The sequence below is a fragment of the Malaclemys terrapin genome, chromosome 18, assembly GCF_027887155.1.
Source record: "Malaclemys terrapin pileata isolate rMalTer1 chromosome 18, rMalTer1.hap1, whole genome shotgun sequence".
Lineage (NCBI taxonomy): Eukaryota > Metazoa > Chordata > Testudines > Emydidae > Malaclemys > Malaclemys terrapin.
The window spans coordinates 4,720,321-4,747,449 of NC_071522.1; the positions used below are offsets into that span (position 1 = coordinate 4,720,321).

General features: G+C 49.7%; 1 protein-coding gene and 1 long non-coding RNA gene across 2 annotated transcripts in view; one reads left to right on the forward strand and one right to left on the reverse strand.

The window, feature by feature from the left end:
• DOC2B (double C2 domain beta) overlaps positions 1 to 27,129 on the forward strand; it is a 141,743-nt gene that overhangs the window by 86,645 nt on the left and 27,969 nt on the right. The window contains exons 5-6 of the mRNA XM_054008641.1: positions 21,531 to 21,657; positions 22,413 to 22,570. Coding sequence (XP_053864616.1) covers positions 21,531 to 21,657; positions 22,413 to 22,570 — 285 coding nt within the window. The remainder of the gene's footprint in view (positions 1 to 21,530; positions 21,658 to 22,412; positions 22,571 to 27,129) is intronic.
• Positions 22,473 to 25,945, reverse strand: LOC128825831 (uncharacterized). Its single transcript, XR_008442744.1, has 3 exons — positions 25,508 to 25,945; positions 23,913 to 24,015; positions 22,473 to 22,558 (listed from the first exon to the last, which is right to left on the reverse strand). It is a non-coding gene; the product is annotated as an uncharacterized LOC128825831 (long non-coding RNA).

Consider the following 27,129-nt stretch of genomic DNA (forward strand, 5'->3'; position numbering starts at 1 on the left):
TCACCTTAAGGCTGCTTATGCTACTCTGGCAATGAAGAGGGGCTTTACAGGGGGCATAAATTAGGGCTTCTACCTTAGCATGCTCTACAGTGACCTTAATGTTGATGAGAATCAAGCCCTTTGGTTCTCTACGCCTATGTAATATTCAGATAGGGGGAAATCAAAGCTCTGGGGGCCTGGGGATTATTGACTGGAGCTGAGGCAGTCTCTAGTAATCAAGCTTTGTCATTGTTACAACCACACTGTGGCCTTGGCTACACTTGCGAGTTAGAGCGCTGTAAAGTCGCCCACAGTGCTGTAACTCACTGGCAAGGCACGTACAGCGCTGTATCTCCCTGGGTACACCGCTGCAGGTACTCCACCTCCCCGAGAAGCATAAGAGATGCAGCGGAGTGGCTACGACTCTCCCCTGTGAGTGTGTACCAGGAATCAACCTGCAGTGCTGTACTGATCCCCTTGTCAAGTGGCCAATCCTCTCCATCGTTGTGACTGGCTGCAGGAATGTGGAAGTGCCAGTTTCAAAGCTCGTACCACAGAGAAAAAGCAAACAGTTTGCTGTTTGCTTTGAGTGAGTGAAACGAATGAGCAGGGGGCTGGGAGTTCGGAACTTGCAAAATAGAGTGCTGACACGTTCCAAAAAGCACTCTTCCCCCCCCCCCCACTCCCTGTCACACTCCACCCCACCCCCTGTTTTGAAAAGCACGTTGCAGCCTCATGAATGCTGGGATAGCTGCCCATAATGTACCGCTCCCAACACAGCTGCAAATGGTGCAAGTGTGGCCATGCCACTGCGCTGTCAGCTGTCAGTGTGGACAGACTGCAGCACTTTCCCTACTCAGCTGTACGAAGACAGGTTTACCTCACAGCGCTGTACAGCTGCAAGTGTAGCCAAGGCCTGTATAACCAGTGAGAGATCATGCACATCTGGAGAGAACACCCCGAAGCTGCAGTGTTGGGGTCTGGGGCCCATCTGTGGCTATATCTCAACTGGAAAAAAAAGGGCTGTGTTTTTTCCATCAAGATTGCAGTCTCAAACTGGCTACCTCAGTGTAAAATCCTAGTGGTGAGAAGACACTAACGTTAGCTTGTCATGGCCAACGCCGTGCCCCTCTCCCCAGCCTTCCTGGGGTTAACCTCAGCTAGCGAACTTGAGGCCAAACATACACTTTTGTCTCTGCTAGGCTTTTAAATTGACCTACCACGTTGGTGTTTTTTGCAGTAATGAGACAGTGACATCTCTCTTATGCGCTTCTAGAGCAGTTTGCAGCCCAAAGGTTCTGACATTGGCAAGACTTATTCACATGCTCAGCTTGCCACGCTGTGAGTAATCCCACTGAAGTCAACGAGACCATCAAGTGTAAGCCTTAACGGGACTGGGCCCAAAGTGTCTAACAGATTGCACTTATGCAACAGGCATAGACTGCGTCTATACATAGGCTTGGCAGAATTCGATTTTTATTTTTTTATATAATTTTGACAGATAATATTCATGTTTATTTTTAAGCATGTTTTAAATTTTTATTTATTTTAAATTTCCACTGTTGTGCAAAATTATGGTTTGTAAACATTTTTTTATTTTTAGCTATTTAAATTTTCACAATTGCAGGAAATTACGGGTAGGTTCAGACAATGGAGGGCCCGAAAATTAATTATTGAGAGTAGATGTTGAGAATCAAAAAGTTAAAGCTTTATAGCTGTTAAAACACAAACTGTTAACATCACATGTCAAAATATACAAAGTAAATATCCTTACATTAAACTCTAATAAGTTCTCAAGCAGCATTTTTCTTACTTTGTCTATCTGTAAATTTGAATTATCATCAATGAAAATATTTTTATGTTGGTTTGTGTGTGTATGGTGAAATTGACATTTACTGATAAAAACTGAATCCTTTCAACAGGCATTGTAATGTTGTAATCCTTTCAACAGGCACAATTATACCTTACCCACCATTAAAAGGCATCCCCCTCTGGGGTGTAATGCAGCAGCTTTTTACTGTTTTTAACAGTGTAAAGCAACACCACATGTCAGGAAGGACTGTCAGTGAAGAATACTGTACTCTGTTGAAGCAACAGCATAAAGGTAGATAGGCAGAGCACATTGCCTAAATTAAATAATGTGATATGCAATAAAATAAATCATATACTCAAAACATATTAGAGCTGTTCAAATATTGTGTAAAATTATTCATCCAAAAATATATTGAAGAAATAATTCATTATTAATTGAATGTACTATTCAGCCACCTATAATGCTGGTCTACTATGCCAATAATCTTTGTTTAATAATAAGTTTGACAAGCAGCATTACTCACCAAAAGTATTATTTAAAAAATGGGAGCAGTTCATAAGAACATACATAAGAACAGTCATACTGGGTCAGACCAAAGATCCATCTAGCCCCTTGTTTTCTGACAGTGGCCAATGCCAGGTGCCCCAGAGGTAATGAACAGAACAGGTAATCATCAAGTGATCATCAACCATCCCCTGTCGCCCAATCCCAGCTTCTGGCAAACAGAGGCTAGGGACACCATCCCTGTCCATCCTGGCTAATAGCCATTGATGGACCTATCCTCCATGAATTTATCTAGTTCTTATAGTCTTGGCCTTCACAACATCCTCTGGGAAAGAGTTCCACAGGTTCACTGTGCGTTGTGTGAAGGAATACTTCCTTTTGTTTGTTTTAAACTGGCTGCCTATTCATTTCATTTGGTCGTCTCCCCCCTTCCCCCCGTTCTTGTATTATGAGGAGGAGTAAATAACACTTCCTTATTTACTTTCTCCACACCAATCATGATTTTACAGACCTCTATCATATCCCCCTTAGTCGTCTCTTTTCTAAGATGAAAAGTCCCCGTTTTATTAATCGCTCCTCCTACGGAAGCTTCCATACCCCCTAATCATTATCTATCCCTTTCCTAATGATTCCCAACATTCTGTTTGCTTTTTTGACTGCCGCTGCGCATTGAGTGGATGTTTTCAGAGAACTATCCACAATGACTCCAAGATCTCTTTCTTGAGTGGTAACAGCTAATTTGGACCCCATCATTTTATATGTATAGTTGGGATCATGTAAAAAGCAACAGAGGGTCCTGTGGCACCTTTGAGACTAACAGAAGTACTGGGAGCATAAGCTTTCGTGGGTAAGAACGTCACTTCTTCAGATGCAAGTTGGGATCATGTTTTCCAATGTGCATTTCTTTGCATTTATCAACATTGACTTTCACCTGCCATTTTACTGGCCAATTGCCCAGTTTTGTGACATCATTTTGTAACTCTTCTCAGTCTGCTTTGGACTTAACTATCTTGAGTAGATCTAATAAATAACATACATTTTTAATGTTTTATTTGTTACCATGGCACCAGGAACCTTTGTTATGGCCCCAGACCCCACTGCTATTGCTAGGCGCTGTACATTACTATTGGTAGTTATTATTAGGATTATGGTACAGACAAAAACCAGTCCCTTCCCCAGAGAGCTCACAATCTGAATATAAGCCCAGAAACAACAGATGGGGGAGAAGGGGAGTATGTTTCTGTAGTATCTTTCACTTGAGGTTCCCAAAGTGCTTTACAAACATTAATGAGGATATTCCTAAACCTTGGTCAGTGGCCCATAGAGTGATAACACCTTGCTGTTCTATCACACACAGATCCCAAAGTGCTTCACAAGGCAAGTCTGTATAATTGTTCCCAGTGTACTGGCTGGTCACCTGACACTGGCTCCTTCTTCTTGTTTCTGGCTGGCAGATGTCCTCAAAGGACAGCTAGGCATAATCTGAACATCTACTTCTCCATGTAAGCACCTGCTGAAGGTGGCACAGGGACGTTGAGGGACTGCAGCTGGGAAGGGATGTGTCCATGAGAGGCACTATCTATAAGATCTGACTCGCACTATGAATAAGTTTGAGAACTCCCATGGGACTGCACTAAGCACCCAAGCGTCTCCCCTCCTCTCCAAGCTTAAGTAGATTGTTACACCCATTATACAGTTGTGCGTTCTGATTCAGAGGTTGTGATGAGCCCATGGTCACATAGGAAGTCAGCGGTAGAGTCAGGAATAGAACCCAAAAGTCCTGATTGAGTGGGAGAGAGAATACAGTTTAATGAGCAATGATTGTTCACTTGCTGCTTAGTTTTCTTCAGAGATACTTCTTACAGTTACTAACCCGAGGAGCCGAAGACAAGAACAAGTCCCTATTAAAAGCCATCAAACCAAAAGGGAGACTCGATGGAATATGCGTAGGGTTGGGGGCTGGAATTTTTCTTAAAGGACTCATAATGGCCGAGTCAAACTGTCTGACAGATGCTCTGCTACTGCGGTTTGTCATGGATCAGATTTTATAACCCATAATATACAAAAATCCATTACATTGATTTCTTGTAATAAAATTCAAACAGATGCAATTGCATTACATCTGTTACCAAAGGGAAGGGCTAGGCGGGGAGCTGCAAACCGATCTGACACTCTCGCTGAAGTGAAATACAAGACTCATACACTTCTAGCATAGCATGTTTAAAAAGACCTGATAGGCAGAGAAGGTGACATTAGCACACTTAACATCCACATCCCAACCTGCAAATAACTCGGGTGCACCGAGGCAGGTCAAAGGGATCGTGGTTGCTGATGTGAATTAAAGATCCAGTTTCTACTGGCATAGGAGCTTTCTTGTAAACGTAACATGTCCCCTGTGAAACCCTTAGCCTCTGTTCAACGGTACAAACACTCCTGATACCTCTCGATAGATGGCTGTATCCAAAGGAGAATGTCAACAGGACCTCATCTTGTTACATCTGTGTCCATTTCCATCGCAGCCTCTGCTATCTTATTAACCCGGTTCTCACTGATGGGCTAATAACTGCATCCTTGGAGGGAATTGACTCCTGCAGCACTTATGATGAATAGCTTTAATTCTCTTGGAACCCAGAGGGAATTCCCCACCCTCATCCCCACCCCGCCTCCCTGTCTTTCACAAAAGCCTAGGTTGCCCTAGCTGTCAGCCGACAAGATCCCTTCTGCTCGGGTGAAGAGCGGACCTGGTCTGTAGCAATGTGAGATGGCTTGCTTGTGGGTGGTTGACTCTCTCCACCTGTTTTCTGGCTATGCCCATCCTGATGAGTTGCTCGGGGTGAGAATTCAGCTTTAGCGGGACTTGAGTTTGAAGAGCTTTAATGGTTTGGCATCATTCAGCATTTGCAACACAAGGAAAGAGGGCCTCCTGTCTGTCCAACACAGATTCAAGTGCTGCCCTGGTGCTCAATGCTATCTCATGTCCAGTGCTCCGATAATGGAGTAACTAACGAACAGGTGGTTGGTCCAACTTTCCCCTTTACTGGTTAATGGAGCAACTGTTTTTAACTTGGTTAACAGTAAGTCTCTTAGACGCTGTCCTCACTTTTATTTATTTATTTAATTTAAATAAACGGGTTATGTATTTTCAGCCTCTTGGGGATTAGTTGAAGGTTCTCAAACTCAAAATCTTGACATACAGAATTTGTTTTCTAAAGGGTTTTTTGCCTCACACTATGACTATCAGAGCCTGGATTTGCCAACCTTCTGCAAAATAAAGAGCTGGCTGTGTTTTACTGGTGGATAAGGTGTTAACTATCCCTGGGCATTTGAGAAAGGGACAGGCTGAGGACTGGATGGGGTTCTTGATTGGTCAGGGATAATTGGGTTTTGGCACTGAATGCGATGGCTGGATGGGCAGTGAATTTAAACAGGATTATGATTTGTTATATGCTTGCACTGTGCTTAGTGTCATGGGCCTCCTGCCTCCATCACAATGGTAGCTTCGATTATCTAACATATACTTGTACTAAGAAAGCTGAAAGCACTCTCAGCTGTTAAATGCTTCCTTCCCTGCACTTCTAGTTCCCTTTCCCATCCTGTCATACACAGAGTAAGAAACAGTCTCTGCCCTGGCCTGTGCTTGCTAAGTAGACAGGACAAAGGAGGTGTCATTATGCCTGTTGTACTGAGGCACAAAGCGGTAAAGTAACTCAACTACAGTCACGCAGGGAGTCTGGCAGAGCCCAAAATTGATCTGCATTGACGTCTGAGGTGTGTTAACATTGTGCAGCTTAAGAGGTGTTCCAACACAGCATCCTTTCACAGCATTGACAGGCCCTGAGGCTGCCTGGGTCTTGCTGGGGACAGAATTGTATACAACCAAGGCCAGGTGTGACACCCTGCCAGTAGCCCTTGCTCCCACCCTCTTGCCCAGTGTCTGTGGACACAGTAATAGAATGAACCATCCCGTGTTCAGCCTCAGTCCCTTCCTTCCCGCCAATGGATCCAAAATCCTTTGATTAAAGCTGAGATGAGAGCGCACAGTTTTGACCCGTTTCTTTCCTACCCAAAGGGGCTCGCGTTCCTTCTTGTGCGTGCTTTGCCCTCTCCCTACTCCTTGACATTTTATCTCTGCACTCACTCTCTTGCCAGGCTGCTTCTGTCACGCACTTCTGCAGGCTGCCCGCTCAACAGGGGTCCGGGACCATTGTAAAACCTACTTCAGACCACGTGCCATCAGCCCACGACATCCGGATATAAGCCAGCGTGCACAGCCTTTGTCGGGAGCATTCAGCTCTCACAGCGTGAAGCGTGGACCCTTGGCCTTAAGTTGATGCCAGTAAACATCCATCAGTTTTGAAAGCATCGCTATTTAAGATGCGGCAAGGGAACATGGTGCTCCACATGCAGTGAGCGTTTATCGTTCCACTGGCTTCTCTCCTGAAGTTCAGAGTGGTCTCTGCAAAGTAATGAAGACATGATTCATTAACTGCCAGTGCGGGAAAGGCATTTATAGATTTAGCACGGAGACGAAAATTCTCTGAGCACCACTGAAACTCTGTAAGCAAATTATTGCCATTATGTGCAATCAGCCAGCACCTCTGTTTGTTTGCTGTTAAGAGAGCTGTGTAGCTGGAGATACGTAATTTATGGAGAATCATCAGCAGGGTTGGAACATATTTGGGGTATGGTTGGCTGTGTCCAACACTAAACTCACTCTGAACTCCAGACCCTGAGAGGAAACCCTCAGCTCGCTCCCCACAGAGTTCTTGGCATACAAGAAGGTGAATTCATGACTCAGCAGAAGGAAAAACTTAATCACTGTCAGTAAGGGCTTTTCCTGGAAGCTCTGGTACAAAAAAGCAAAACCATAAGCAGAAAGGAAACTGATAGACTCCTCAGCTTGGGTGCAAGCCAGTCCTATGGGTCTGGCTGTGAAGGCCTGGTGTCCCAAAGACATTCCCCCTACCTTAAAAAGAACAGGAGTACTTGTGGCACCTTAGAGACTAACAAATTTATTAGAGCATAAGCTTTCGTGGACTACAGCCCACATATGCATATGCATCCGAAGAAGTGGGCTGTAGTCCACGAAAGCTTATGCTCTAATAAATTTGTTAGTCTCTAAGGTGCCACAAGTACTCCTGTTCTTTTTGCGGATACAGACTAACACGGCTGCTACTCTGAAACCTCCCCCTACCTTGTTTCCCAAGCAGCCCATGCCCTCTAAAGGGTGAGATCCTGAGGCAGTGTGTAACATTGCTCTTGTCCCAGTGTCCTCCCCGACAGGATCTTTGGCAGCATTCCGTCTGCTTTACCTCTACTTCATGGCTTGTTGCAACTCTCACTTGCAAAGCAGTTTAACTGCAGTGTGATAATATTGGGGGCAAACCCTGTCCCCCTGCCCCAGGTTTGGAAAGCACTGATCACTGGGTGTTAAGCAGGGAGACCCATTGCTTCAGCGCCTGCAGTTTGAAGGAGCCATTTGTTAGTTAACTGGCTGGAGCCCTCGTAGGAATTTATAGCTGGAAAGACATGCCGTCAGCAGACTCCTTGTATTAGCTGGACGAAAAGGAATTAGTTTAAGGCAGTCTGCAGTCTCTGTTCAAATGGGGTAACTTCATCAACGGCAGTGGTTTACTCTGGATTCACACTGGTATAAGTGAGATAGCCTGGGTGGTGAAGGTCTCTCCAAAGCAAGACATTAGGAGCTGGGCTTGTGCAGACTTCATTAAAGTTTAATAAAACTCGATCTAGTGCTGAATGAAATCACGTTTCTCCTGCCCCTGGCGTTTGAAGACAATTTAATAAGAGCCCTCTCTGGCAGCGTGGTCAGGCAGGAGAGGAAGCAGCCAGCCTGGCTCTTGGCTCAGAATAATTTTATTTTAGTCACAAATGACTTGGGTATTCCAAGAGAAGAAAGGTAACAAGGCAACCAGCCTGGAGTTGCATGGCTGCCGCTCGTTGTGCCAGGCTGCTGGAGTCAGTTTGCTCTTTAGATATCTCAGGGGGCTGCTCAGCTCAGAGTGATTCTTGTCAAGCACGCTGTGTGCATCAGGTGATTTGTCCCACTGACCACCCTGGTAGATGTCCATTGTCAAGTGCATTTTAGTGCTTTCCTGCCTTCTTGTCTGTTTTTCTTAATTAGAGCTCTTTTAATGAAGCCGCTTCAGGAAAGGTATCGTTGCTACTCGAGAGACTGCACCAGTGTCTGAGAATCACTCTCCACAGCTGAGGATTTTAGCGGCAGGAGCAGCGTAAACCTCTAACCAGCTAGGCACTAGTGTTTGATGTCACCTGGTAATAGCTGGGAAAGAAAGTCCTTGCAGGCACCCGCGGCTCCTGAGTTGTGGGTTTTTAGGGTTACCTTGTAGGATGATGTTGGGGTAGAGGAGAAGCATCCTGTGGGTAGAGGTGGAGACTGTGAACGAGGGTTTCTAGCTTCTTTTATTAGTTAGTGTTTGCACTGCGGTCGCACTCAGGGCCCGCGTCCTGGCCTGGGATCCTGTTGTGCTAGGCACTGTACAAACACACGCAAAGAAATCGTCCCAGCTCAGCTCAGTTACTGACTCACTGTGACCTTGGACAAGCTGCTCAAAGATCCCAGGAGGAGGAGGTCCAGAGTTGTCATGATTAGTGGTGGTAACAATTCTGGAAGGGATATTAAACTTCATGCTTCAGGGGCTTAAGCCAGTCTAGAACGATCAGAGACCAGGAAGAGACCTCATGCTGGGGGGGGTAGATTATCCTACATCTGTTATTGTGGGAGTCTTCCACTCGGGATGTAAATATTGTTTAAAAAGTTAACTGTTTAAACAATTAAAATTATATTGTTTAATTGGTTAACCGATTAAAGGGAGAGGGGCTGGGGTTAACGGTTAGGGTGGGTTAACCAGTAGGACTCATGCTTACCGGTTAACCATTTAACTGTTTAATATTTTACATCCCTATCTTCCACCTCTCTCTGAAGCATCTGGTGCTGGCCTCTGTCAGAGACAGGGCACTGGACAGATGGACCTGGGTTCTAATCCAGTCTGGCCATTCCTATGTTCTCTGTGGCTACATTGCCCATCTGTAATAAGCAGGCACTGAGTTGTGGTTATCAAGATGTGTTGACCTGAGAGGTCGTTATTGATTGAGGCTTGTTCAATATTTTCTTCAAAGGGTGACAAACACTGATGTTCACTGAATCCTGAAGTCAGAAGGCATTCTGTATGCCTGCAGCAGGAGTGTCTGAAAATCTCTCCAGTACAGCCATGAATGTCAGAGGTGTAACAGGGTTTTGGTTTAGAAAAAACATTGTAAAGAAACGTTAGTGGAACTTCTGAAACAACATTGTCAAAGGCAGATCAGGTCCAAGGACCGGAGAGAGCATTCCCTCTTATGAACCCATTAGGAAGTCGAGATTTACATAGACTCTTTAGCTCGTAAGAGGTAAATACTAGTTTTCACATAGATTCATGCAGTGGTGGTGTAGCCATGTTGGTCCCAGGATATTAGATATCTTGATATTAGAGAGACAAGGGGTGGGTGAGGTAAAATGTTTTATTGGACCAGCTTCTGTTGGTGAGAGACAAGCTCTCGAACCACACATAGCTCTTCTTCAGGTCTGTGTAAGCTTGAAAGTTAGCCTCTCTCACCAACAGAAGTTGGTCCAATAAAAGATCTCTCCTCACCCACTTTGTGTCTCTGGTTTTCACATAAACAGTCCTACTCTGAATCTCTCCTGAGAAGATCTGAGGTTGAAAATAGCTACATCTCCTCCTTCCGGTAGTGGCTGCTTCTGGATTTCTAGCACCGAAACTAGCTTGGCTCAGTTGTGTATTGAGTGTGGGTGTTGTGTGTCTTTCCTCGTCTGAGCAATCTTTGATGCCTTGCGATTCAAATGAATTGGCCTCGGTGTCGTTACCAGACAGGGCTGGCTACGGGAGGGGGTTTCGTTGGATTCTGTGGAGATGAAAGGCTTTCGGAAATGGTGCTAATGCAGCTGGATTGAGATGAAAGGTGAAAGGGGCTCTGCATTGATCTCCAGCAGGCTCTGACAACCACAGGCGGCATGAAATAGAAAGGAGCCCGGAGATTACACCGCTAGAATTGCCTATAAAATATCCCACCCATCCCTGCTTGGGGATGGCTGGGTGGGGGCACCCCAGTTGGATGCACCTTTCCCTCCCCTTCGCCTTACCCCATCCACAGCTGTGATTAAAGTTAAGGAGAGTCACCTACATAAACCCCTGTGCTTTTCATGACCGGGGCCGGGCTCAGCACGTCAGAGTGATGGGGGCCAGCTGGGTGTGGGGTTGGATTTCTCTGTCCCTGGTGGAGTTTGTCCCGTTCTACATGCGTGTTCACACACAAGCCGTTAGGGACTGACTGATAACACTGCCTCCTGCGAGTGCTGGATGCACCAGCTGGGATGTATTGGGGAGGATGCCCCAGACCTCGCCAATCCCCAGGTGTCAGTAGGGTATGAAGTATCCAGGCTGGGATTTTCAGAGAGGCCTAAAGGAGCGTGGTACCCAAAGGCATGAGACTTGCATGCCCTAGCTGCCCTCTTCCCACTCTACACTGGCCCATGCTGAGTTCAGCTGTGGTGCAGCTGAGCCGTGTGTGGGTATATCTGGAGCACTGGGGGAGGTGATTCGCAGGCCACCGCAGGGAATGCTCCACCGATTCCAGCTGGTGACAGATGGCCCAGCTGGGCTGTACCAGGGAACAGTCCTGTGCTGACAGCAGGAGGCTTAGGGAACCTAAATGGCTCTCTTCTGTCTCTCATATCTCTGGGTCCATGGTGAGAAGATAAACCCCTAGCTGGGAGGCTGCTGTGTTTGGGAGTTAGCGCTAGCCTCTGGAGTGAGGACCAGCCTCCCATGGATAGTAGTAACTGCTAAAAGTTAGCATTTGTACAGGGCTTTGGTTGTACAAAGCCCTCTGCAAACAGAAACTAATTACTGCAGTCTCTGCCACATTAATTCTTCAGTGGATGAAATAAGCAAACAAAGAAACCCCCAGCAAGGTTAGATATGTAACAAATCCCGGCTTTCATCCCAGGTATCGCTCCTCTGCACACCCTGGCCACTCAGAATCCCAGGGCAGATTCTGTCGGGGCTAATGCAGTTCCAAAATTACAGTCCCCATCACTTGAGCACAAGGAGATTCCCCACTAGCTGCTAGCACAGGGGTCGGCAACCTTTCAGAAGTGGTGCCGAGTCTTCATTTATTCTCTCATTTAAGGTTTCGCGTGCCAGTGATACATTTTAACGTTTTTAGAAGGTCTTTTTCTATAAGTCTATAATGTATAACTAAACTATTGTTGTATATAAAGTAAGTAAGTTTTTTTAAATGTTTAAGAAGCTTCATTTAAAATTAAATAAAAATGCAGAGCCCCCCGGACCGGTGGCCAGGCCCCGGGCAGCGTGAGTGCCACTGAAAATCAGCTCGTGTGCCGCCTTCGACACGTGTGCCATAGGTTCCCTACCCCTGTGCTAGCAGTACAGAGCCGGACAGACAGCTGAGCAATTCTGTTTCCATCCAGTAGAGGGGGGTGATGCCCATACTCAGTAGGCCAGCGGTTCTCAATCTGTGGGTTGGGACCCCAAAGTGGGTCGTGCCCATTTTAATGGGGTCGCCAGGGCGTTAGACTTGCTGGGCCTGGGGCTGAAGTCAAACATCCAAGCCCCACCGCCCAGGGCTGGCCCCCTGCCCAGGGTGGAGGGGCTCAGTCTTCAGTCCCCCTTCCTGGGGTCGTGTAGTAATTTTTGTTGTCAGAAGGGGGTCGTGGTGCAAGGAAGTTTGAGAAGCCTGCGCTAGGCAGTTCAGATCCTTATTCTTTATGGGCTTCTGGCTGTGCTGTCTGTTCTTACTCAGCGGCTGAGGGAAGTGCACTTTTGCAAGAGGTCAGCTATAATAATTGCTTAAAGAAAGTACATGGTAATTAAGTTACTCTGTTAATTTGCTGCCAGGCAAAGAATGAGAGAGGTCTGGGAAGCTTACTGGGCTCCTGCTTAATGGCAGAAGCAGCCAATTACCACAGAAAGAAGGGGAGGGTTAAAAGAAGGACCCTAGCACCCTGTGGCCCATTAAAGTCGCCACAGACTGCCATGCATAGCCCCTAGTTAGATGTGACTTTTCGTCTTGCAATTGAAATGACGCCCCCAGAATAACCTCATGGCAGGTTGTGATTCTGTATTGCATCAAGGAGGGCCGATTCTGTTCTCCCCGCCTGCTGTCCCAGAAAGGAGCAAAGAGGGACTGAGACATGCGCCTTGGTGGCTTACGTTGTCTCTACGTACATGCCTAGGCTCAAGAGAAGGACGGCCCAGTGGTTAGGGAACAGGCCTAAGACCTGGGAAAGCTGGATTCCTCTGCTCTGCCACAGACTTCCTGTGTGGCCTTGGGCAAGTCACTTAGCCGATCTGTGCCTCGGTTCCCATCTGTACAATGGGAGTAAGAGCCCTGCCTCATGGGGCGTTGAGTGGATAAATCCATTCAACATTGTGAGGTGCCCAGATGCCATGGTGATGGGGGACAGATAAGTACCTTAGATGGAAGCACCATGGGAAGGGAAGGTACAAGGAGCCACATGTGGGCAAAGCTGATCAGTGTCAGAGATTGAGCAATCCCGGTGCAGAGTGGGAGTGGGAAGATAGGGGCAGGAGCTCACCTGGCATGAGGCAGAGCAGGAGGGCTGGGGGTTGTGGCTTCTTCCCCACCTGCTAGCACCCGGAGGCATGTTCTAGGACAGCATCCTTGGAGGTGCTACTTCTGCACCTGCAGCCCTTGGAGGCGAGCCGTCCCCTGTACCCATTCTCACACCAGATGGTCCCCATCTCCTCCCTCCCTAAGCACAGCGAGTTGCAATGTTTTGGAGCTGCGTCCACACTTGTGGGTGCTTTGCTTTGCTCTTCTAAGAGGATTCTCCTTCCTTGGGAGCAAAGCAGCCCTTGTTAATGTGGGGACTTTCTTCGGGGTTCCCTTGAGGTCCTTTCCTTGGCATTAACCTCGAAATTCAAGTTTAATTTAATGGGAAACAGTAGAGGGGGTGAGGTGGGGGGAATCTGTCCCCTGATGAGTTTGTGCTGGATTCTGCTAATAATTTGCTCCCCAGCACGGAGTGGAGAATAGACTCCAGTATGTTAAACCAATCTCTGGTGAGTTCATTAGCTGCTAATACAGGCTCTGGAATTGTTAGCATACACATTTATTAGCATGCTTGCTGCCTTGATCATTTAGACCGGTCACTTTTTTTTTTAAATTGTTCTTCCCTGTACAAAAAAAAATGTTTCCTGCATGCATGGAAGCACTAGTCGTAACATTTAAATTACTCCAATTATGTTGGTTTTGGCCCCAGTTCCTCATGGAAAAAAAACCCTGAGCCACTGTAATTAAAATAAACGTGACAGCCTTATCACATCAACCATCCCCGCAACTTGGAAACGCAGGAGTTTGTTCTCATCTTGATGCACTGGGAGGGCTCACGTCCCTCTTCGCCTACACACAGAGTGAGAGCGTGCTCTGAAACCGGAGGGAGAGGAGCAACAAGGTCCACGTGCATTGGCAGCCCAGGTAGGATGCCTTGGGTGGAGCGAGAACCCCAGCCACGTTGTCAGGATTTTGCACGGGCGCTTCGCAGATAGTCTGCATGGGCTGCAGTGCAGCCAAGCTATGGGACCAAAGTGGGTTGCAGACATTGTTAAAGCGAACAGGTGCCTGAAGCACTCAACTCCAAAGGAAAGGGCCGACACCCAGAGCCACGTGGCCGAGAGGGGAGTGTACAGCTAATGGGGTTTACTGGATTTCAAACTGGGTGGCTGGGACCCAATTGGCGCGTGGGCAGTGAGCAACAGAGTGTGTCCGTTGCAGTGTGTTGCTTGATGATCTACACTCCAAAGGGTACGTCCAGACTACCCACCATATCGGCGGGTAGCGATCGATTTATCGGGGATCAATATATCACGTCTCCCCAAACGCGCTCCCCGTCGACTCCGGAACTCCACCAGAGCAAGCGGCGGTAGCAGAGTCGACGGGGGAGCCGCGGCCGTCAATCCCGTGCCGTGAGGACGGGAGGTAAGTTGGAATAAGATACGTCGACTTCAGCTACTGTATTCCCGTAGCTGAAGTTGTGTATCTTACATCGACACACACCCCCAGTGTAGACCAGGCCAAAGTTGCATTGCCTAGTCACGTCAATCAGGGATGTGGACAAACCCGACCGACACAGCTATGCCGGCAAATCCCCCAGTGTAGACACAGCTGTGTTGGCTGGAGAGGGCTTCTGTCTGCATGGTGGTGCTCCTACACTGACCGACAAACCCCTGTTGTCGTAGGTGGTCTCTGTTGAGGGGCCAGGCCTGTGTGGATCGTTGGAGAGAGAGAGGAACAAGGCAGAAAGGTGCCTGGCTTGAGCCTCCGGCACAAGGGAGTTGTCTGCAGGCAGGTCTTTTCCCAGTCCCATTCCAGGAAACCGGACCTTGTGTCATCAAAGAATGTTCCCAAATCACACAGAGGAAATACCCTGCCTCTGCCTCACTGATTCCTCATCCAAACAGCAGTTGCCTTCCCAGGCCCTGAATTTCAGCCGAAGGCAGCGCTTGGGAGAGGCAGTGAGCCGCAGTACATGTGCCAGTCACGTGTTGCAGCGCCACGCACACCGCAACTTCTGCACTTCAGTGGGCCAATGTTCCAACCTAGCTCCAGCAAAAGGAAACCTGAGCTCTCATCCCTGTGTGCCAGGGACACATTCAGATCTCGGGCAGGTCACGGAGGGTCCGATCCAAAGCCCACTGAAGCCAATGGGAATTTTTCTGTTCCCTTCAAAGGCAGCGGCATTGGGGCCTTGTCTTCTGACTTTCAAACCTGCAGCTGCCACAGATTTGCTGGGACTTGGGGATGCTCAGCATCTCTGACAGTGGGTCATTAACCTGGCCCTTTCGGAGTCTGCCTCTGTACAGCGGGGATCAGGCTGTGAGGCTGGCAGACTAGGTGGCAGCTCATTGCCAAGGTCCCCAGGCCTCAATTGAACGCTGACAGCTACAGAGCTGGAATCAGACTGGCTCAGCTGTGTGCTGGCATTGTTAAAATAGAACTATAAGAATGCGTTGAGACGTCATTGAATGCTTGTGAGCTGCTGCCTGAGTCAGTCTCACTCACAACATCTATAGCCCATATTGTAAGGCATATTTGAGCATTTGCATTATAAGCCACCAGACAGGAGAGAGACATTAACTCATGTGAAATGCTGGTCCCCAACCAAAGGTGTTGTGTCCTGCCTGACAAGGAAGGCCTATCAATGCCAGACAGACTAGCTTGGAACATTAAAGAGGACAAAAGACTTTGTTGTTACTCCCCCCCTCCATCCCGCTCCCTCCACCACATACACATGAAGATGAGTCTTGCAAGTTAATTCCTCCCATCAGCTGAGTTTGCAGCTCAGAGCAGAAGAGGGAACAAGGAGGAACTGGATCTCATTGCTGCCTGACTCTGCGGGCGAGGGGTTTCTAGGCATAAGCAGGGGATCCTCAATTGCTTAGCCTGCGTTAGCCCTAAAGGACATCTAGAGCTTGCTTCTATTACCTTTGGAAACTTAAGACTTTAACTCATTTGGGCGTGTGCATTTACCTGCTTTAACCTTGTAAATAATTCTCTTATTTCCTTTTCCTACTAATAAATCAGTGTATAGTTTATTATAGGATTGGCTACTAGTGTTGTCTTTGGTGTGAGATCAGGGCCGGCTCTGGCTTTTTTGCCGCCTTAGGCAAAAAAGCCACACACACACACCCCAGCGTGGCAGGGGAGGGCGCCGAGCCCTGCCGCGGGCCCACAATCCCCGACCGGCGGGAGGAGGGCGGAGAGCCCGTCCGGGGCCCGACCGGCTGGAGCACCGGGGGGAGGGCGGCGAGCCCGCTGCGGCTCCGCTCTCCCCGGCAGCCGAAGCACCACGGGGATGGCAGCGAGCCCAGTCGCAGCCCTGCTCTCAGGCCGGAGCGCCCTGCTGCACCGCCCCCCTCCAGGTGCCGCCCCAAGCACATGCTTGGTGGGCTGGTGCCTGGAGCTGCCCTGTGTGAGATCTAAGGTGCAATTGACCTGGGGTGAGTGACTGGTCCTTTGGGACTGGATATAACCAGAATATTGCTGTGATTCGTGGTGTAAGGGCCCGTCTCTCACAAAGACAGTCTTGCCTAGGTGAAGAGACAGATGGGGGTATCCAAGGGGGCTGTCTGTGACTCCCTGGTTTGGCTATTATGGTGCCTGAGGAATATACACTCGATACTTGGTTGATGAAATCTAAGTATAGAACTCAGCCCATTTGGCGGTTGTGCCCTGGGTCTTAGCAGTGTACCCTGAGGTTGGTACTCACGCTCTTGAGTCCGCAGGACAGCCCGACACAGGCTACCCTGTTTATTGTTAGTTACCTGAATTGTGGTAGCTCCTGGAAGGAAGGAAGGAAGGAAGACACACACACACCAGTGCTAGTTCCCCAAGGAGCTTACAGACACCATGTGAAAAGGGAAGTGAGGTTCCCAGCATCCATGATGGGACTTGGGGATGATATGGGGACTGTGAGCTCTCTGGGTCAGGAACCATTTTTTATTTCTATCCATTCAGCACAACGGGGCCCTGATCCAAATCGGGGCTGCTGAGCAGTAGCGTGATGCAAATAATTATGAATAGTGTGTTTGTGTTTTTAAAGCACTATGGAAATGTAGGACCCAATCCCTACTCAGGTGAGGAGTCCCATTCACTTCAGGGGGCTGAGCTGCAGGATTGGGCCCATAAATTTTGTTTCTATTACCGTAGTGGCTAGAGACCCCCACAGAGGGTGGGGCCCCATTGTGCTAGGTCCTGTGCATACATATAGTAAGAGGCAGTCCTGCCCCAAAGAGTTTACAGTTTAAATAGACAAGACAGACGGTGTGGCAGGAAGCAGACATATGGTGAGGTTAAGTGACTTTCCCAAGGTCACACAATGGGTTGGTGGCAGTGCTGGGAATAGAACCCAGGACCTAGTCCAATGCTTTGTCTGGTAGCCTATGCTGTCTTTCACCTGCAACTTGCCACATAAGTCTTGTTGCTCTCCCCTGAAAGCAAAGGATAACGGAACAGACTGATGTGTCAGCTGGTCTAGAAGCACCTGCAATGCCACCCAGGAACAGCTCCCATGTCCAGTTCAGCCACTGCCTGTACCTGCTGGATTTAATGTGTTGTCATTGCTCTTGATTAAAGCACACAGAAAACACTAGCACCCAGATGCCAGCAAATTAAATAGTTTCCATAAGAAAAAATATCTGGAGATCAACGATCGGGAGCTGCAAGTGGGCGACTGGGAAAGCTTTCGAGGGCGAGCGTGAACCCTCTCTGAATGCATTAATTCGTTAATTAAAATTAATGTGGCCATTTCTGCTCCTAGGCTCTAAAATTCTAATAAAACCCACATGATAATTTATCTTATACACAAAAATTAAAGTGCTCTGGAGACAGATGGATTTTTCCCCTCAATATTTATTGTTTCTTTCCACTCAGAGCCAAGGAAACTTTAAGAAATAGGAATTTATATGGCACCCTATAAACTGCAGTATAAATTGTACGCCAGGATCTCTTCAAACACCAGCTGAGATACAGGTACCACTGAGGTGCAGGACAGCACCAGTTTGCCACAGAAAGTGAAGCAGAATCCTTTACCCAAATGAAACGGCAAGAGGATTTAGCTAGGCAGAATGTAATGTACCAGAGCTGAAATGGGAGTATACCTCACCAATGTTGTTGTTTTATTATTTGTACGGTGGTCGTGCCTAGGAGCCTCGTCATGGGCCAGGACTCCATTGCACGAGCCGCTGTGAAAACAGAGGTGGTCTCTGTTCTGAGGTGCAAACAATCTATTAGTGCCTTATTTTTGCAAATAGTGCTTTGTGATCTTTAGGGATCAGCCTCTCCCCCAGAGGAATCTTATCTGAAGGGGACCAAAACGGGACTGAAAATAAAGTGTACATTTTTGACAGTGAGGGTAATTAACATTGGAACAACTTACCAAGGGTCATGGTGGATTCTCCATCACTGACCACTGTTAAATCAAGATTGGATGTTTTTCTACCAGATGTGCTCTAAGGATTATCTTGGGGGGCTGGTTCTCTGGCCTGTGCTATACAGGGGATCAGACTCGTTGATCACAGTGATCCCTCCTGGCCTTGGAATCTGTGAGTTTGTGAAATGCTACTGCCAAAAATACCACCACAGCTACTTCTGGCTGGGATTCAGGCTGTCATGACTCCGTTCCAGCCCTGACGCCGACTCACTGCTGGGTGATTCTGGGCGAGTCACTTAGCGCCAGAGTTTTCAAATGCCCTCAGAGTTAGACCAACTTGGAGTGCTTGTGGAAATCCCACTCAGTCTCTGTGCCACAGCTCCCTACTTGTCCCATGGGGATAGTAACACATCCTCCCCCTCACTCCCCCCCAGCCTTGGCTGCTGTGTCTGTTTAGAGTAGACTGGCAGCATTTTCGAGCAGGGACTGTCTCTCCCTATAGGCTTGTGCAGCACCCAGCCTAGTGAGGCCCCAATCTCCGTTGGGTCCCTCTAGGTGCTACTGTAATGCAAATTGGTAAATATTAATAAGAATAAATTGGCACTTGATGGTGTTTCTCATTTGTAGATCTCAGAGCACTCTACAAGCCTGGCCTCAAGCATTAGGTGAGCATGAAGTTAAATGACTTGCCCATGGTCATACCAGCTAATCAGTAGCAGAGATAAGATTAGAATCCAGGAGCCCAAACTCCATTTTCCCTGCAGTGCTTCCTGCTGCTCTATAGCCTGACATTGCAACTCCCACTGACTTCAGTGGAAATGCTCAGGATCAAGCCAGGAATTTTCTGCTAACGAGCCTGCCTCCTGCAGAAGCCCATGTGTCAGTGCAGGAGTAGGCAGCTTTCACCCGTCCATCTCCGGCAGTGGAAGAACCCCTCTGCTGTGCATCTCTCTCTGGGTATTGATAAGAGGCCTCGGAATTGTAGGTGTGGGTTTTCTGTCTCTCCAAGCCACCCGTGGCTGTGTCTGGCTTTGGCCTTGTAGGCGATATCGGAACAAGTTAATGAGTGTAATTTTAAACTTAGTGAGCATCCCTGACCAGAAGGATGAATGCTCTGCAGCTGCCAGAAAATGAAAAGTGGATCGAATTGAATTGGCCAGGCATTGAACGAGCCATCAGTATGAAAGGGGGAGGCAGCAAGCCAGTGCCCTCTGCCCTGAGGTAGGGCCACACGAGAGAGAGAGAGAGAGAGAGAGAGAGAGAGAGAGAGAGAGAGAGAGAGAGTGTGTGTGTGTGTGTGTGTGTGTGTGTGTGTGTGTGTGTGTGTGTGTGTGTGTGTGTGTGTGTGTGTGTGTGTGTGTGTGTGTGTGTGTGTGTGTGTGTGTGTGTGTGTAAGAGAGAGAGCGAGCGCGCTGGCCAGGCAGATTATATTGTTCTCTGCAAGCAGCAGAGTTGCATGCATTAGTGTTTCATTGCTAACAAGGGGGACTGAGGGTGGGAGAGTCTTATTCCATTTCACGCTTGGGTGCAAACTGGCACACGCAAGAGCGAGCGTGAGTCCCACGCCTGCTTTGATCACCAGCCCCGGCCTGCCTCCTCCAGCATGTATTGTTTGAGATCCACAGGTTGTTCCCTTGATGCTGTGGTGGTGCTGTCGCTCTCAGGAAATGAGCTGTGAGCACAGTCTAACACCGTCTGTCAGGTACAGGGCTTGGAGCTTTGAAGCCCCCACCTGGAGCTGTATCTGCAGCATCTCCCCGGTCAGCCTGCTGAGCTAGGTCTAGTACATTTGGGGTCTCGTTAGCTGTTTAAGAGCAGCGCTGGAGAGGAACGACATGCAAGGTGACGTTCCCAGCTGCTTTAACTTTCCAGCATTGAGAGCATGTGGCAGGGGAGTGAGATTCCAGCCTGTCGATGCCACTATTTGCTCCTTTTACTTGGCTGAGTTTCAAATTTGCTGTGAAAAGTTTGGCTGGGCGGCAGGCGGCTAGTTCGGGCCTCGGCAGCAGGACTTGTGTTAAGCGGAGAAGAGGGGAAGGGACGAGTTCGTCACCAGAGGTTTTGTTGTTGTCGTTTTGTGTTCTGTGCAGTGTTTAATGCAAACTATGCTCTCATTCCCTGCTGCTCCTTGGACACCTCCCCCACCCCACCCCAATCTGTGCTCCTGTTCGCCCAACACCCATTAGGTTTGTTCTAGGCCACAAGAGCCAGAGAATGAAACTGACCAGCCTTGTTTCCCCATCCAAGCAGAGTGAAATTCCCAAAGTCAAAGCCATAGGGGGTGGCTTAGCAGTGTGACCAGCAGAGTCAACCTAGCTGCAGCCAGGGTGCAGTGCAGCAGCATCGATACACCCTTCCATCCAAGGTGGATGTACTTGGTTCGCTGTGTGCGTGGAGGCTCATGTTTGAACCCCGAGGCCTTCCCTGCTCTGCGAGGGTGTTACAGATCCAGAGGTGCTGTTGCCAGGACTCAGTTTGCCCCAGGACTTCAGCTGACATTGTCTCACCCCTTCCACCGCTGTACATCAGCTGATGCCCCCCAAACCAGAGGTGGCTCCATTTTAATGGTGGTAAATGTGTACACACTTTGTAAAGTGGGCTGGGATCCTTCAGGAAATGCACTTCGATGATATTTGAATATACACCTATGGCTGCTCTGCTTCCCCTCTCTTTCTGATGGGGAGGAGTCAGGTATGGGCCCCCTTCTTTGGAGCGCTGAAGACAGCTTCCCATACTTACTGCACTGAGAAACGCTAAACCTCTGAGACATCCTGTTTCTGACCATGGCCACACAGCCCTTAGTGAAGGAGCTGACTCATCTTGGGGTGGAGAGTCGCTCATTTCAGTCTCTGGGCCATGCTTTGAAGGCTTAGCCCTGGAGAACTGGTGAATTAGGTCTATAGTTGGTGAATTAGGACTGTATTTTCCCTATGGCCACATGGCACTAACAGGGCCCCTTTGTCGGGCAATTCCACCTGAAAAGCCAGCGTTTGGATGGGCCTTGGCATCAGAGCTCTGCCTTCCCTTTGCCCATGGGGGCGGGGGGGCATCATGGAGGAAGCTTGTTCTGCAGCTGCCCATGCCATACTGGGTCTGGGAGGAGCAGAGGGTTTGAATGTGGCGCTCAGTTCACCCCCCAGTTAGCAGGAAATACAGATTGGCCCCTCCTCTTTTGCCAGCCTGTCTCAGGACTGATCCCCTCCTCTCCCCCGTGTGTTTCAGAATTTCCGTCTGCGACGAAGACAAGTTCCGCCACAATGAGTTCATCGGGGAGACGAGAATCCCGCTGAAGAAGCTAAAGCCCAACCAAACCAAAACCTTCAGCATCTGCCTGGAAAAGCAGCTGCCGGTGAGTGAGGGCAGGGCTCTGGGATGGGTGACTGGGCGGCGGGGTAGAATCTAGCTTTGACTGATGGGCTCTGCCTTCGGCCTCCTCGTCTCCTTTTCACTTCTTCGCCCTCCCTCAGCTGCTTAGGGGGTGCTTTGAGGGCCCCTCTCCCCAAACGGGTGTGGAGGGAGTGCCCCCTCGCCAGCTGGCCGTTGGGAGTTCTGCCTCGAAGTGCTTGGCCACATGCCAACAGCGGAGCTGCTGCGAAGCCTCGGCGCTGCAAAGGGGCCAGCAGTGACAGCCTGATCGGGGACACCCTTCTCTCCCCCATGGCAGCTGACAGGCTGAAGTGGCCTAGAGGGACTTGGGATTTGGGCCAGCTAGAGGAGAAAGCTGCAAAGCCAGCCGCCCTCCACAGTACTGGGAGGAGAGAGATTCCAGATCGTGTGTTAGTGCAGCGCAGCATGCTTGACAAGTCGCTGAAGGCTAGAGCTGGGTTTCTGGTGAAAAATGCAGCTTCAGTGACCCCGAAACACTGTGTGAATCCGTGTCCGTTTCGCCAGATTGCTTCAGTCGGGAAAAAAATCTGAAAAAATGCAAGTGTTTCAATTGTCCCATTTGAAACAAGAAGTCATTTCGAAGTTTCCTTTCCTTTTATTTTTTAAATATTAAAAAAACATTTAAAAAATGCTCCAGGTGGCAATGGGATGTTTCGTTGTGGGTGGAACGAACAGCTCACTGAGTTATGCTTGTTTCTCTTCCCCCAACTCCCCCAGATAGATAAAACAGAAGACAAGTCCCTGGAGGAGCGTGGCCGGATCCTCATCTCCCTCAAGTACAGCTCCCAGAAGCAAGGCCTCTTGGTCGGCATCATCCGCTGTGCACACCTGGCTGCCATGGATGCCAACGGCTACTCCGACCCCTACGTGAAAACGTAAGTAAGTGACGCGTGATTTGAAGGTGGAGACGGCCGATCTGCCCCAGTGACCAGGCGGAAGGGCCAGCAGGGCTTGCTTCTGGCTTCGTTTGTTGGGGAAGGGGGGGGGAAATTCCAGCCCCCCTCCCGTGCAGAGCTGGCGTGGGGAGAAGGGAGCCTTGAACTAGCCTGGCCATGGGGCTACGTGCTGCGGCCAGAAGCAGATGCCCCATCTCCTGACTCAGTGCGTGCCAGCAAGGCGGGCGGAGTGGAGGGTGTTGTTAGCCGCCCCTGGCCTGGCTGGATACCACACCGAGACTGGGAGTGTCACAGGAGCCAGAGGTGCCCAGCTCCTAATGATTCCGCAATTCTAAGGCCAGAAGGAGCCATTACGATCAGCTGGTCAGACCCTCTGCGTAGCACAGGCCTGGGAGCCTGTCCAGTGAGGAGGAGACCGCTGGACGTGTGGCCTGGCTGGTGTATCGCAGGCGGGCGATATCTTGGCAACTGGACAAGGCCCTGATTGTCCCTTCCATATCCCTGACCAGGACTTTGGAATAAACTGCTCCCCTCCCCCACCCTCAGCCGGAAAAGGCTTCCCATGTGTTACAGTGAGCCCAGCGCCTGCTGGGTGCTAGTGGGAGTTGGGTGCCAAGTCTCCTAGGGTCAGATTTTTAAAGGTATTTAGGAGCCTAAATATGCCGACAGACACCGTGTGGGGTTTTCAGAAGCTCTTGTGACATCCCAGTTGCCAGGCTAAAGCTGCAAGACAATGGGGCTGCAGGGAACTAGCCATTTGACAGGGCAGAGGCATAACGGCACCTTCCGCAGACGCAGCTGGGTGCCACCTGCAGCCGGCAACGTCCTCTGGTTGTGGCGAGCCAGAGCCGCCTCACCATTTGAGTCGTAAAGATGCAATAACAGCTGAGGCGGGGCGGGCATCCCGTAAAGCGGGTGGCCACGTGTGATTATAGTCACCAATATGGGGACAATGGTAAGGCAATTGCTTCTGACATGATCCAGTGACTTTCCTTGCAACCTAATGTAATGATTTAATTGTGCACAGTTAAGCCATTATGCAAGGCAATCAGGAAACATTATGCAGGGCTGATGCCCATGTCATGAGACAGGAAGATTTAACCCCTTGAGAGGAGCCTGAATACCCTACAGGAGACTGTCCCCACCCATGCGTGCTCTGCCTTCTGATGCACCCGCACTGATGAGCGCTTGAGTGATCCAGTGGTGCACGTGTGGTCAGATCAGGCACCTTGGCATACGCTCTGGAGGCCCAGAGGATTAGATCAGGGGACTGGGAGTCAGAATTTCCCGGGTTCTGTTCCTAGCTCTGCCTTTGACTCACCTGTGTGGCCTTGAAAAACAGGAATGGCTTCGTTCACCTCCCTCAGAGAGGCAGTGTAGGGCGTAGCTGTGTAAAGCTCTTTGAGATCCATGGGTCAAGGGTGCTATGGCAGAGAAAAGCGTTGTTAGTGCTGCCAGGTTTCTCATCCGGGAGACGAATAAGCAGGAGTGTTCGTCTGTGCGCCACTTACATGGCCAAGCACCTACACTTTTAGGGCATGTTAATGTAAATTTCCCGGTGGAAGCTGGGGTGTAGTATTTTGCATACCAAGCACTGAGTGGGCGAGGGGAAGTGGTGCAGGGGTGGGGATCTCGGGATGGGAATGCTGACATGCTGTGGTGCTGAAGGGGTTAGGAAGGCAGCAGAATCTTCTCAGTGAGGGGGAGTGCGGGGGTCCGTGCACTGTAAAAGCACCAGAGGAGCTGCTGGGTGAATGGAGCCTTGAACGATTGGGAGGATGGTTAGCAGAACAGTGTGCATGGAGTCCCCCATCCCCACTCCCAAACAGCACGTGGTGTAATGCACCGTGCCTGGGAAAGGTCGCGGAGGGTTTGGCTTTGCATCGCTCCAATCTGGCTCCCTCATTAGTGCCCTGCAGTGGAATAATGAGTCGCAGCTTCCCTTTCATTTGTTCCTGTCCAATTCCTGGAGCAGCAGGGGCCTGGGAGTCTGATTCGGAAGCTGCGTGAGACTGTCAGCAAAGCTGGGGGTAATTATCTCCAGGGGCAACAGATTCCCCACCGCAGGGGTCTGCCCAGCACTGCTGTTTGGCTGGGAGGCTTCCCATCATCCCCCCATGGTGGCTGACAGCTACAAGCAGCTGCAGTGATCCAGTGGCAGTGGGGGGGGCGTGTGTTTGTGGAGCCCCAGCACTGCGGTTTCCTCCCTCTCTTTCAGATCAGGGGCCTCTGGCTGTTGAGAAGGGAGGGGAGAGTTTGGGGGAATAATTGAGATGTCTAATCTTGATTAGGGCCCTAATTAATTCAGCAAACCTGATAGTTTGCATAATACGAGCTCATTACCCTGTGCCAGGGAAGCCTGGAAAGATTTAGTCCAAAGAATAAATCAGGCCAGTTCCCTCCCTTACGTAGATTTTAAAGCATAGCATGGGCTATGCAGCAGGCTGGTTTTGAGTTGGGGGTGAAGGCCCGTGTCTGTGAAAGGGAGACAGCAGCGAATGGAGCCAGACACGATGCAGCAAACTTATTCCCCCCCCCCCCCCCACGTTCTCTGAATGTTCTTTGCTCCTGACCAGCAGCCCCCGGCTGTTCCAGCCCCGGGCTCTCCCCTGCACCCGTACCTTTGCCAATGCTCCTCAGTTGTGTCCCACAGCCACTCCCGGGATCCCTGCCAAACATCCACGCAGGTCTGCCAAAGCACCTCCCTCCTAACCTCCACCCCATTGCTGTCCCAGCCCCGAGCTTCCCCTGAGCACAAACTTCCCCATGTGTCGCCGGGGGGGGGGGGGGGGGGTGCTGTGTGATGTGCAGAAGTATCTGCTAAGGACAAGGCTGGGGCCAGGACACACCCTGTTGTTGTGAACTGGGAGCGAACTGGGCAGGATATTGAAGCCCTGATGTTAGAGTGAATCTTACCTCGGGGCCTGGGCAGGGGCTAGAGGGACTGGAAGCCGGACATGGAGCCTTTTAGCTGCTGGTTCCAAGTAAGAACTCGGCCATCCGGGGTCCTGTCACAGGCAGGTGCCTCCTTTCTGGTTTACGATTTTGGCTCCTGCTCAGTTTCTCGCCTCCTTCCTCCAGGGCCCCAGGCCAGTGGCCGTCTCCTCAGTGATGCAGGGCTAAGGGAGCAGCTGGTGATTGTGAGTAATCAGGGCAGCACTGGCTAGGGAAGCCGGAGGAGGACGCGGTGATTTCTTTGCTTGCGACTCGGCATCTGTGAACTGGACACACGGCTGGTCCCTTCTACAGCCTCCGGTTCCTGCTGCTCCTTTGTCCTGTCTGCCCCCAGCCTGATCCTCTCACCCACCTCTTCTGTCTTCTCTGTTGCCTCGAACACCTCCCAGGGCAGGGATGTGTTTGTGCAGCACCGAGCATCGGTAGTTTCAGACATCAGGTTCCTGTTAGATCTGAATGGGCACTGGGCATCCCCAGCCCCTGAAAGTCTCACCGATAGCAAACCAGGGAGGTGTGCGTGTTTCAGGCTGCGCTGGGCGTGATGCAAGAAGCCTGCAGCCATTAGTGCAATAGTGTATGCTGAATCCCAGTTCAGGATGGTTCATGTGCAGAGACGGGTGGGGGGTGAGAGGTGGCCTGAGATAATCAGCCAGGCTGAAAAAAGCCAAAAGCCCTGTATCCCTATGATCTCCCCCACCCCTCCCCGCCATGGTGCATGGGCAGGCAGTGCGTAGTGCCCCAGTTCAGAATGATGCTCCCCGCCCCCCATCCAGCTCTGTCCCACCACTTAACAAATAGAGACATCAGAATTGTCTCTTGGCAGGGGCACGCGGCTGGCCGAGTAGATGGGCTAACGGGGCCTGTTGGAGAGGGTAGCTTGCGTTTGCTCATGTCAGAAATACGGCATTGCTGAGACGTGAACTTCCTCCTAGCTCGCACTGTGCCTATTGGGGCCTTAAAAATTTGATTAAATGATGTTAAAAAAAAAAAGTGAACAGAGTTTGAGCATAGAAGTTTCTGGTGATCAGGGAATAACGTACAGATTATCGAGGGTGCAAAGTTAAGTTTAAGATCGGGTGGCATAAGGAATACATAATCTGCAATATCCCCGATTGGGGGTAAAAGGTTGATGGGTCAAAGTACAGGCATTGAGATATGAGGGTACGAAGTTCATAGAGTGGCTATGTTCGGGTGTGGAGTATAATGAGTGGATATGATGATGAGGATGGATTGACCCTCATTTGGTGAGATTTAATGTTCAGGGAGTTTATGGTTTCAGTTCATATGATCCAACGGAGAAGGTCTCTTAGTCCCTTTCTCGTAGTGGGAGAATGGCATTCTCCCCCTCCTGAGTCCTTGCCCATCAGGGGGTGCACGGACACCCAAGAGGGTCAGGGCACACTGTGCTACTGAATGTGCGGTGTTTTAGAGGCGGGGCCTAAAGAGCCCATGGTATTTTTATTTGTGCAGAGCAGGTGTGCTCACCCCAGAATCTATGACTCAGTCCCAAACTGGGCAATTACATTCTGTCTCAAGACAGAGGCTTCCTGTCCTAATTGGAGGTGTTGCTATGCACAACTTAG